Source organism: Solea solea, chromosome 14, assembly GCF_958295425.1.
Source record: "Solea solea chromosome 14, fSolSol10.1, whole genome shotgun sequence".
Classification (NCBI taxonomy): Eukaryota; Metazoa; Chordata; class Actinopteri; order Pleuronectiformes; family Soleidae; genus Solea; species Solea solea.
In genome coordinates this window covers 15232174-15244715 of record NC_081147.1, presented here as the reverse complement: position 1 = coordinate 15244715, position 12542 = coordinate 15232174, and the positions used below count along the sequence as shown (strand labels likewise).

Here is a 12542-nt window from a genome sequence, read left to right as displayed (position 1 = left end):
GTGTGACCAGTGACATTCTAGCCTCGCAGAGATGGAATTAGAGATGATGGAGAAAATATGAACGTCATTATATCTATATTCCATTTTCCTCTTGTTAATTTATATCTTTTCATGTCATGTGAATTAGCTGTTTGTTTTTTTTCGACCAGTTAAATTAGACAGAAGTTCATGAAAGGTCATGAAACAACACAGCTTATGTTATTGTTTTCTTTTCTCCATCTTGTGAACAGCCTTGGGGTGCATTCACACCAGCCCTTCTTAATCGAACCCTAGTTTGTTTGCTTGGAAAGTCTGCTTCGTTTGGGGAGGTGTGAATGCACAACCAACTGCTGATGCGCATCAAAGAAGCAAACTGTTGTCGCTTCAAGTGAACCAGGTGCGTAAAGTGGACTACAACGCAGGGCATTGTGGGTAAACACAACCAGAACAGAAACGGATCGTGGTCAGACGTGGAGTGAGAATGAGGTAAAAGCTCTGATAGAAATATTGTCAGACGCAAATATATCAACTGCTAGCTAAGCACACACAAGAACAACAAAGTTTTTAACCGATTAGGAGGGGAATACGTTATTCAAAAGGTTTGGTTTGTTTCACTAAATTGCAGCGTAAAAGCAAACTCGAACAGAATCAAATCGAGTCCCCAGTCCACGGTCTATCCGGACCTCTTAGGTGTGAAAACAACCTTAGCTTTGGGAAATGTTGAGGGGGACAAATCGTGTTGTTTCACATGATATCCATATGTTATTTTGTTGGTCTTGCCAGACTACCAGAATTTTTTCTTATTTTTCCACATCATATGTAATCTAGATTGGTCCATGTTTGAAAGCTGTGTCACAAATGTGGGTCCGCCTACGTCATTACCAAAGCAACCCTTCCAGATTGGTTGGTTATGTCTGGACACAGAAATCTGATGTGAAATTAAATTAATAGTGAAAGGTTTGCCTAATTTAAGGGAAATATACAATTTGTCAACAATTTAATAATGAGCCAATGAGTGAAAAGTATTTGATTCTTGTCAAAACAGATAAGAACTGAATTCTTGGAAGGTTTGAGACAAGGCCTGAAGTGGCCTTTCCAAGTTCCCATCAAACTGGTGGGTTGTAGTTAAGAAGAAGAATGCATTTTTCAGATTTTTTCCTCCCCCTATCAAAGCTACGCTTTCTAATCTCTCATTCTTTAATTGTTCTGCATACAGAGTCATTTCTGTCTCATCACCTGGAATGTCAAGGTATTAAATCACCCATTCCAAAAGTATTTTACACAACCAAAAGCAGCTCTGTGCTCATGTAGCCTTCCCCTTTAGAAAACCCACGTATGTAATTGAGCAGTGGAGTTGGAACATGCTGGGCATGGCATGACATGCAGCTTTCAAACTTTAAACAGAAGGCCATGGCTGCCCCTATTGTTAGGAATACTGACTTAGTAAAATGTATGCTTTATTGTTGTTTCAGGCATTTTTTCAATAGTTTTTCGTAGCTCCATGATCTGCTTTTTCATTATCTAATTCTTGGAAGGATTTCAACAATAACTTTGGCTGCTTCTCCCGTGCTGAGAGTGACCTAACCACTTAGAACAAATCTCCTGCTTATATTAAGTCATTTCTCACTAAGTGTTGAAGTTCAAACTCATGACAGAACCATACTTTATTTCCCTATGTTCACCACACTTCTGCTAAATGAATAGTACATTTGTAAACAACATGAGTGGAGGACCGCAGAATAAAGACTAATCACAGGCAACAGTTTTTTTTCAAACACAAATAAAGACAAATGAAAATGAAAGAGGACTCCCTGTCCAACTGGCTTTGTGGTTAGACTTAATATTTATCTGTGCAACCAGATAGTGGATATATAACATCAGAAAGTGATCAGTGAGAAACTGTGGCCATCGGTGGATGTTTTTTTTTTGTGCTGCCCGTGTGGAGTTGTGTGAACTGACATTCAGCAGCCACCTGTGTCGAGCGCCATGGCTCTGTCACGAGACCCTGACGCCTCATCATGTAACCTCTCCGAGACACTTGGAACACCTGTCCTCGCACTCATAAGGCATGCTAATACATGCAGACACATGGCGGCTTGACCTTGATAAGGACAGCAGGAATCATCGGAGAGACGGGCCACCGCACCCACGCGTGCGACACAATGTAGCATATGCTCGCTCCGTATAGATCTGAGCACACGCGGCATTGTGACGGTACCTTTGCTGTTGGAAACAGGAGTAAATAATTGATTAATACAGTAACTGCATGTGTGTGTGTGGTTTTTCGGTTTCCTCCTACAGTCTAAAAACATGCAGATTTGGGGATTAGGTAAATTCAAAATGTGCAATCCACACAATAGAATCCACAGGACCACTGACAGTACAAGTGTTTACTTATTTTAACACACATAATTGTGTGACTGATCAGATAACCACAGCCTCAAGATCCTAAAACTTTCCAAGATATTAACTTGCTCCACACAAAGGAAATAATTACACACACCTTGAATTGCAATTTGCCTCCTAAACTATGGAGCAAACCTATTTTAAAGAGTGAGTTTGAACAGCACTGCACATTGCTGAGTGTTCAGTAAACTGTAGGATATGCACTTCCTACACTACACACTAAACTGCCGTGTTTTTCGCAAACATGACAACTGCATTAAACACCACACACACACACACACACACACACACACAATTTATTTTAACACTTTTTAACAGCACAATAAATTGAGAACACAACAGCTTTTGCTCACTTGTCTCTTTGGACCATGCAGCTCTATTTCTCCTCTCACAATCTGTTTGCACATGCATAGGCAACAGACATCTGAACACCCACCTCCCAGACAAACACACAAAAACTGGTGCCTGTGTGTGTGCGTGTGTGTGTGTCTGTGTGTGTTTGTCTGGGAAGAGGGATATTACTGTCTGCCTCTCCCCTGCTCCTTCTAAGTGCACTTTTCAAGGTACAGGGCTTGGTATCACCATGGAAACAGCAAAGCGACCAGGAGCCGTAGGAGGAAGGAGGTGGCGGGTGGTAGGATGGAGTCTGGGGAAAGGGGGGAGAGAGAGAGAGAGAGGGGCGAAGGGGGGGGCGATGGTGTTGATGTGTGATGAAGACGTTCTCTGGTCACAGATAGAGCAGTGCAGTGTAGACAGTGGAACATTGTGGTACTTTTGTGTGTTGTTTAACAGAGGCCAAACAGGGTGTTTCTTCCTGCATTTGTCCGTGTGCGTCTGTAGTGATTTCTTGTGTGTGTGTTTTTGCCCAAACAGCCTTGTAGATATCTATGGATAGAGTCCAGATGTGATCACAATGCTTGGTGAAAGATGTGCACGCTCGTCTCACTGAAGGGTCAGGGTCTGTGTTTGTGTAGCTATGGCCTTAATTGGACTGTGTTTACACGTGCAATTTCTGGTCTAGATATGTCAAACTCTACATTATCTCTCCCTCTCTTTCTTTCTTTTGACCTCTTCTGTTTACTTTTGCTTTTCTTTCCATCTTTGTCTAAGATCAGCCTTTTCTATGAAGCGTGTTTGCACTTTTGTTTTTTCCTGTTTATAGCTCCTTGTTTCCTTCTGCCCCTTCCACATACAGTTTTAGCATCTTATTTAGGAGACTGTGAAACAGATGGAGGTGCTGGTACATGTGGTAGCTATAGGTGTCGTAGTCAGAATCAGCAATAAAAATAAATCTCGACATCATTTTAACAGTAGGGGGGGGATTAAACAACAACAGGGTTTGTACAGAACATTTACAGCTTGGACTTGTAGCCAGATGTGGTGGACGGTAAACCCCGTGCTGTGATTATTATATATATATATATATATATATATATATATATATATTTTTAAGTAAGTTTAGTATTAGAGTAGGAGGTGCTGTGGAGGAGGAGCAGTGGAAAGTAAAGCTGTGGAGTTCAGGATAAAGGATGACTGTGACCTCATTATTGGGTGCATGTCATGTCATCATTAGCTCGTCTGTAGTATTATTTAACCTTAAAGTGTGTTTGAAATGGTTGAAATGGTGATATCCAAAGGTGAGACTGCAAATTGGAACAAACGGAAGACTCTTCCTGTCACTCCTCCCTTAACCACATATGTTAGGTATCTACAGTGGCATTTCCAAACCATACAAAGAGTATGTTGTTTTTCTTCATTTGTGAAATAAGACTTATCCCCTAAAACACAAAAAAGCACACTCGGGCTCGTTGGCCTGTTTCGGCTGCTCTAGAAATGTTGGCGATAAAGATATTCATGATATTTAGAAGATTTTAGAAGTGAAAGGGCTTGTTTTGATATGGAATGACATATACTTCACAATAATAACACATGTATGATGCAAAAGGAGTCATCAAAAACAGAGAAATAACTCTAATAACATGGACAACTGTAATTAAAACGCCAAACAAGCTGATATTTATGTACTTTAATGTTGAATGTTATGTATTTAACTGAATGTATTATTATTACTAATATAAAAACAATTGCTAGCAAATATATTTATTATTATATTATGTCTATATTCTGTCACCTCACTGGCAGAATTTATTCATTCTAGTTTGAATGTATTTATTAAAACATGATATTATATCTATCTTAAACAATACAAACCGGACCTTTGATGAATCACATTGATTCGTCTAGTGGACATTTTGGAAGAAGAAAATATTTTGCACGTTTTCTGATATTTTGAAGAGAATGAAATCCATATCACAACATCTCTACAACGTTATTGTAGAGATGAGTTTACATGACTCCTGACTTCCCCTCTACCACTGAATGTACGGTGGTAGTCGCACCGTCTTCTGCCCGTGCTCAGGCCCCCGGCCGCTTCATCTCGCCTCACATTTGGTTTCCCTGCACTTTAACTTTTTCTTCTGCTAATCATGTCAGCACTTTGGTGGATGCACGCCCACTGCTGATATAAAACTTAATTACACAGCATGTGACAATGTAATGTATTTATTAATTAATTATAAAAACATTTCCAAGCTCCGACTAGCTGATGAACAGTTACATTTTAACATCACCTAGTTTACATCCGAGCAGCAACTGGTGCTAATTAAATGAACGAAGGAAGAACAAATTATCTGGTCAATATCTGGGGGTCTGTGCAATACCACAGCCATAATAGTTAGTTAGTTTGTTGTCCCACTTTCAAATTCAAATTCATTTTCACAGTTTCTGTACATTAGCATGTCTCACTTTGTGAAAGTCGCTGCATAAAAAACATAAAGGACGTGAAAGGATCAGACACTGAAGAAAAACATATAACATACAGTACATCATATGGAGTTTGTAGACCACTTATTTTTGTGTTGGTTATCTGACTGAGATTGTTGTGTTTTTTTTACAGTGAGCATGTTAAGGAAACAGGTGGAGCAGTATAGCAAGATGATACTTGTCTATAATAATTGAAGTAGGTGGGGGTCAACTTGGGGTCCTTTCAGTTTACGTATTGCTGAAATTCTTTGATTGCCTTTTTTCTGGATATATGTAGTGTGATGATCAAGAGTGAATTTGGTATCCAATTGTGAATCCAAGGTGTCTGAAATCTTTCTTACTCTGTTTATTTAATTATTAACAGTGATCTGTGTCGCTTTTATTTATTACCTGTCATGTATGCAGAGCCACGGAGCCCAAGATTACTATGGGATAATGAAGTGATAAGTTAAACTTGAATTCATCAAATAATATATATATATATATATATATATATATATATATATATATATATATATATAAAAAATCATTCAATTTGTGTAAGGTGTGTACTAAGAATTAATGTTATATTTGTTTAACTCCAAAAACACGTTTAATAGCTAATTTATTTGTGCTTTAACCTTTTCACCTCTTTAAATACATGTAATTATAGCTGTCAAAATTAACTCCCAAACCCTGATCTGTGGCAAGGTTTATAACAAAAACTAAAAGTGGAAGAACATTTCTGCTAACTGAAATAAAAATAAAAACTAGATTTAAAAAAAACCCTGATAACTAATCACGATCCATTGAGTCATCGTTTGGTCCAGAAAATGGGAACAAAATGTTGATCAGTGTTTTACAAACAAATTTCCCGGGAAACCAAAATGATTCAGTTTGAATGATTTCCAGGCTGCTGGTTAACATGACACTGCTGCTCAATGAGAGTGTTGATATTGCAAAAAAGGTGTTTTTTTAACTACCTACATATCTATCTAGATTAATCATGATAATATAGGAATCGATTAATTGAGTAATAATACACTTAATTTGCAAAGCACCTTTCTTGCAAGGATTGCCGCTCAAAGTGTGTCACAATAAAAGGGAAATCCAATTTAAAAACAATAGAACACAACACAGGATGAAATGAAAAGGAAAAGTCTAAAGTCAAAAAGTGAAAACCTTATTTTAACTTTGAAATAAAACAAAAGATGCAAATAAAACTGTAAAATACAACACAGGGCGAGTTGTTGTTTCAGCGCTATAGTTGATGTTGTTACGTCTGACACAGTTGTGAGTAGTTGTTTGTCAGTTGTCTTGAACCTGCTGCTGTTATTGTGTTATGATGACTAAATCTGAAAATGAAGTATGCACTGAGAGCATTTTGGTTTGGTTCAAATCCCTATTTTTCTTAATGCCACTGATTAAATGTAGCAATAACAATATGAGGTTAGTGGTTAAGAGGAGTAAACGATGCTTTAAACAGAACAGAACAGTGCAGGTTAGGGCTCTTAAAGATTTCTCTCTGTTTTCTCTTTTCTCTTTTCCTCCTGGCTTAAAATTGGGCCCATGGGCCCTACAAAAAAGAACTGAGTGCGTCTGCGCCATTGAGCCACAAGGGGCGCTCCTGCTCGGCCATCTGCAGGCCCACCTCGGGACGCTTGACGAGATGTACAAAGTTTATGCGAGGATATGAGGGAGCAGAGGAACACGGAGCTGTGGAACAGTGTGTGTTAATGATCACGAAAAAGGAAAAGTCACACACACACAGTGAACGTGTGGCGACGCAGCTTGATTATTAACTGCACTGCATTTGTGGTGTTTGAGTGCTGTCAGTCAGTCCAGCCCATCCTCTCTCTCGTGCGCGCGCGTGCGTGCCTGTGTGTGTGTGTGTGTAGTCGGAAGAGTTGTCGGAGCACTAAGGCAAAGAGTGGGAGAGCACGCACAATGAGAGAGAGGGGAGTTGAGAGAAAGAGAGAGAGACACACTGAGGAGGAAAGAGAGAGGAGGAGAGTTGAGTGAGAGTGTGAGTGGGAGAGAGACAGAGAGAGAGAGAGAGAGAGAGAGAGTGTGTGTCTCTGTGTGTGTGTGTGAGAGAGAGAGAGAGAGAGCTCCGTCTCTCCTGGTGCACTTGGCAGTCTAGTTGCGGGCTGCTGTGCTGTTGCTGTCGTGGCGTGGCTGGTCGCGCCAGGCGGGGAACTTCACCACACTGGAGCCCGGAGTCCCACTCTCTCACCTGCGCAGTTCGGAGCTGCCATGGGTCTCTCGCCTGGATTTACTGTCCTAATAATTCTGCCGGCCTTTCTGCTGCACACAAGCGGCCTCTACATCGCCAGTAGCGTTGGTACGTACAGTCCAGTTAAACGTGGTCAGTGTTTATGTTGTTATCTCTCATCAGCAGCAGCAGCAGAGCAGAGGATCCTCCTCATCCCACTACAGGAGCGCACTGAGAAGTGCAGCAGAGCACAGCAGCAGAGCTCTGTCCGGTCTATGACTGTGGGTTTTTTTTTTTAAAAAAAGAATACAAAAATAACTAAAAAAAAAACCCTGCTCTGCTTTTGCAGTTGCTGTAACTTCTGTGTGTCCCGCTGTGCAGGTGACGGGGGACTTTGTGACTGTTGTGACGCTTTTGCTGCGCCGTGCATGAGAGATGTTTGTCGGCTGTGGTGTGAAAGGGCATCAGATACACAGGTTTACTGTCGGCTTATTTACACGGAGGCAGACAAACATCTAAATCGGCCGCTGTGGCATCTATCGATCTGTCACAAGACGCTGGAGTCAGATGTCGGATTATTGATCTCACACGTTATCAAATCACTCCTCCGACATGGGAGCGCTAGATTTATGAGCAGTGTGTGTGTGTGTGTGTTTGTTTTTTGTTTTTTTAATCTGTCAGCAAACTTTATAGATTAAATATGATAGGCCTGTGCCATTAAATAAACAGTTATTATAATAATTGCAAGTGCACCTGTAGACCAAATACAAGGTGATTGCGTTAATTGCGCTGCACTCAGTGCACTTAGTTGTGTCTCTGTGTGAAGCATCTGCAGGTCGCCTCCATCATGCACATGTGTTTCCACTGTCACATGTATGCACACACGCACACATATTACTGAATGCACGAGCTGCTATTTAATGGAATCACTTTTAAAACATGTTGTCAAAAAAATATTTAGATGTTGTCATTTTAATTTAAAGCGTTGCTTGACGGATTTGTAGTCAGTTTTTTTTTTTTCCTCCCCCCCAATTCAGTAGCTGTCGAGGTTATGGAAATCATTTTTTCCTGATAGTGAGAGAACAGCGCGAGAACGCCGCAATTATCACTTTGCTCTTGTGTTGGCTTTCCTGTTGACGGTGGAAGGGCACAGAAGGTGTCAGGAGCGCAGCGCGCACTGCTGAGGCTGCCGTTTCCAAACGCGCGGTGCCGAGCACCAGGGTCGCCTCTGGGCTCATGGGTGGGGCTGTGAATGTTTGTGCGCGTGCACGTGCAAAAGGTTACTGTTTTATTTCCCTTATTGTATGACTGTAATGCGCAATTGACGCAATTTAGAATATGGAATAAATAACTCCATTGCATGTTTGACATTTTTCTAATCCCCTATTTTTCCTCCCACTTATTTTTTCCATCCTCCTCTTCTACCCATGATTCTCCACTCTTCTCCCCATATTTCTCTCATGACGTCTCTCATTCCTTTGGTTTCTTTTTCTTATCTTTCCCTCTTGTCATTGCCTACATTTTCACATCTTACTCAACAACCTTCCCCCCTCTCTCTCCCCCAAACTTTCCTGTACCCAGACTCCCTGCAGCATGTACTGGGGGAGTATGGACTGGTGAGGCCAATCAGTGTGGATGCAGAGGGCCGCTTCCTGTCACACGCAGTTTCGGCTGACCATATGGCAGGAGGGCAGTCCCGTAGGCGCCGGAGGAGGGAGGTAGGAGTAGGCGATGGTGAGTGGGAAGGACCAAGGGGAGTCGAGGAGGACCAAGAGCCCACGGCCCGTCGGGAAAGACTTTATTACAATGTCACCATCTTCGGCCGGGAGTTCCACCTGCGCCTGCGCCACAATGCCAGGCTGGTGGCCCCCGGAGCCAAGATAGAGTGGCGTGATGACAGCGACAGCACTCGGCACACTGAGCCACTGCAAGATGAATGCGTGTACGTGGGTGACATCACAGACACGCCAGGAGCCACTGTGGCCATCAGCAACTGTAACGGCCTGGTGAGTGGACCAGTCATGTTACCTGTGCTACTGTGTAATGATAGTGTTGCAAAAGGGTGAAAAACCGGGACGGGAGCAGATGACGAAGGTTTGAGGTTTGCAGGTGAACTCTGTGCTAGAAATAGCAGAAATGTTTGGCCCTTGACCCTTGTCTGTGTCCCTGCTGAGTCCTCCTGACTGACCCTGCAGCTCAGAGGTTGCCTGCAGTTTTCTGTCTGTATCTGTGAACTGGCTGCAGTCACCTGGAGAAAAACCTGAGTCATGTTTTAATCCCTCTGTCCTCTGCCCTTTTAGTTAAGTCATGCAAATATGAGAAGAGTTGTTTTTTTTAAAATGATATTTGGTTGGTGCATTTTGCTCTCTCTACACGGACGCTCCGGTAAATAATTACATTTAGCATCATGATGGACGTCAATGATGTGATTTCACTGATACATTTGCCAAACCAAATTCCAAGTGTTTAAATTATAAACATGTCATTTTACGACCTTAAGGCATATTGCCAAAAATCAATGAATTAATCAATCAACTAATTAATTAGTTAGGTACGCCTAGGATTGTATTGTCATTTGTTTGTTTGTCTGTCTGTCAGCAGCATCACTCAAAAACTACTGAACAATTTCCATAGATTTTGTTTAGGTCAGAGGTTTAACCCAAAGACAAATCCCTTTAAATCTTGAACATATCCTGATAAATCACGAAGATTGCTATAGCAATTGGTACGTAGCAATTTGAACCTCTTCACCTGTTTGTTTGCAAGTCTGATCAATTTTAATTGACATTTAAATTGTCGTACAATTACCAGCCAAAATCGATAATAATAACAATGATAATATTCTTGAAAAAGAGCTCTGGCGTTGGTGTCCGCTGCTGCTGCTGCTGCTGATGAACTGAGGGGAAGGAAAAGATGGGATAAATAAATGGATTTACAACATGCTTTTGCATGCAGACGGGTGGAGTTAGAGATGAAACCTCTGACTTTTCCTCTGAGGAAGGATGGAGATATGTGAGAGTAACTGAGCCTACGGGGCAGAGGCAAACAAGCAAGTGAAGGGGGAGTTGTTTTTTTTTTAAAAAAAGTGTGCCGCGAATGATAATATTAATGGGAGGAGTATTTCTCATTAGGAAAAGTGTTCATTAGTCAGCCACATCAGCCCACCACTGAAGCTGAGCAGCAGCAACTGGATCCGTTTAGGGTTGAGGACACTGGGGACTGAGTGAGCAGCTGAGAGAGCAGGCAGGGAGCCAGGACAGCACAGGCCTGACATGCCCACTTAGCCTGACATCAGTCAGAGGCAACTCTGCTGCTGCTGCTGCCGCCACTGGTCATTTCTCTCCCCAACCAAGGAAAGTAACTTGTAAAGTGTAACTGGTTCTAGATAAAAGTTCAACACCCGTTTGTTCAGGAGCTGACTGCACTCATTCCATGTTTTTTTTTTAAACATTCGCATGTTTCCCAGTTCAAACGTCGTTGACCGAGGAAACGATCCAAACCAAACTCTTGTCCAATGCCGTTTTATGACACAAGACACTATAATTGAGCCTGCTAAAAGCTTACTGATATCATTGCTGAAAAACCTGGGTCAAATAGTTGAAACAAAAAAAAGAAAGAAAATGTAGTCAGCGCATTAATTATGTCCACTTACATTTAATGCGTTTCTCTCCGCCCTTGAACAGCTCATGTCATCGCTAATCAATTCTTACTACATCCTTAGACAAGACGGGAAATACAGCCAAGTTCTGTGAGGCTTTTCTTGGCTCTGGCCACATCTGCCTCTTTAAACCTATCAGAGCTGTGTGGTCCACCTCTGCCCCTGATCTGACCACTTCCTCAGTGACCCAGACACCTGGTTAGTGTCTCTCATGCCTCGTGTTGTCCTTTAGAGCCAAGAACATCTTGCTGGCTGGGATCCAGGGTGTGTGATGAGGGAAAGATCTAATAAATGACAAAACTAAAAGGAAACAGAGCTCGTCAAGTGTGAAGAGGGACAAATGGACAAATTAAGTTCTGGAGGGAACTGGCTTTCTTGAGCAGAAGCTTTGATCAGGTCGTCAGATGCTATAGAGGAGGTAGTACTGCACTGTAGTGCGCTGTGTGTTAGTGAAGTCTGAGACGGTTGCAGGGCAAAATGAAATCGAACTCAGATGTGCACAATGTTGAACCACATGACGGAAACCAGAACAAGGCAAAAATTAGCAGGAAGTTTCCACTTTGCGTGTGTTTGTCTGAATTTATTTTGGAGACATTTGTACTGCATTCATGTTTATTTGTATTTTCTTTTCTTTCTTTTTTTTTTTTTAGCTTTGGTACACAATCGGAGACGTTTCTGACCTCACTTTCACTTGCTCTCGCCCGCAGCCTCAGTGTTTGTTCAGAGACGTAGAGGCCGGCCTGATTCTGTGCACATGTGGGTGTGAGGTCAGGTGCATTCGGTCTGTTTTAAGATCATCTGTGGAATTTGCCTTTCAGCAGATTTCCTGATCTTTCCTCTTCCCCGAGACATATTTACAGAAGACAGAGCGTTGTATAATTACTGCCGGTTGGTTTCTATTTGACCACTGTTTAATCACAGTGTTTGTTTTAGAGTAGTCTCACTTAAAAAGAAACATTTCAGTGTATACATATATGTATATATATATACATAATGTACATATATACATATACATATATATGTATATATACATATATACACAATCATATTCATATTCATATATATATATATATATATATATATATATATATATATATATATACACACACACACACACACACACACACACAAACAATTCTGTGCTCTGTACTAACTTCTTACTCCTCAACATGATTCAATTAGGAATGCAACGTTTATGGAAAATGAAAATAGGAAAAGCCATGGTTTCACTGTTTTCCGTGCACGCTGCATTGCTATTTTTCAACACTACCCTGGAGTGGATTACATATTGTTTTGGAGAACGTTAGATATGATGCTCGTTTTCCTGCCTTGCTGCTGTTGGTTTATATCGTGCTGACACTTTGGCCGCTGTTTAGCCAATGAAGCCATGTAGCCATTAATGTTGAGTGGCAACAGGCGTTAATGGTGTAGTTCCACGGCCGCCACTTACTATGTGAGTGTGGTCCATAGATATGTGTAACT

At 41.4% G+C, this 12542-nt stretch overlaps 1 protein-coding gene across 2 annotated transcripts in view; it reads left to right on the top strand.

Annotated features, from left to right (window-relative positions):
* The first annotated feature begins 7323 nt into the window (after positions 1 to 7323).
* Positions 7324 to 12542, top strand: part of LOC131472478 (A disintegrin and metalloproteinase with thrombospondin motifs 2-like) — a 103358-nt gene continuing 98139 nt past the window's right edge. For both annotated transcript variants that reach the window (XM_058649721.1, XM_058649720.1), the window contains exons 1-2: positions 7324 to 7531; positions 8984 to 9408. In XM_058649721.1, coding sequence (XP_058505704.1) covers positions 7444 to 7531; positions 8984 to 9408 — 513 coding nt within the window. In that variant the 5' untranslated portion in view covers positions 7324 to 7443. The remainder of the gene's footprint in view (positions 7532 to 8983; positions 9409 to 12542) is intronic.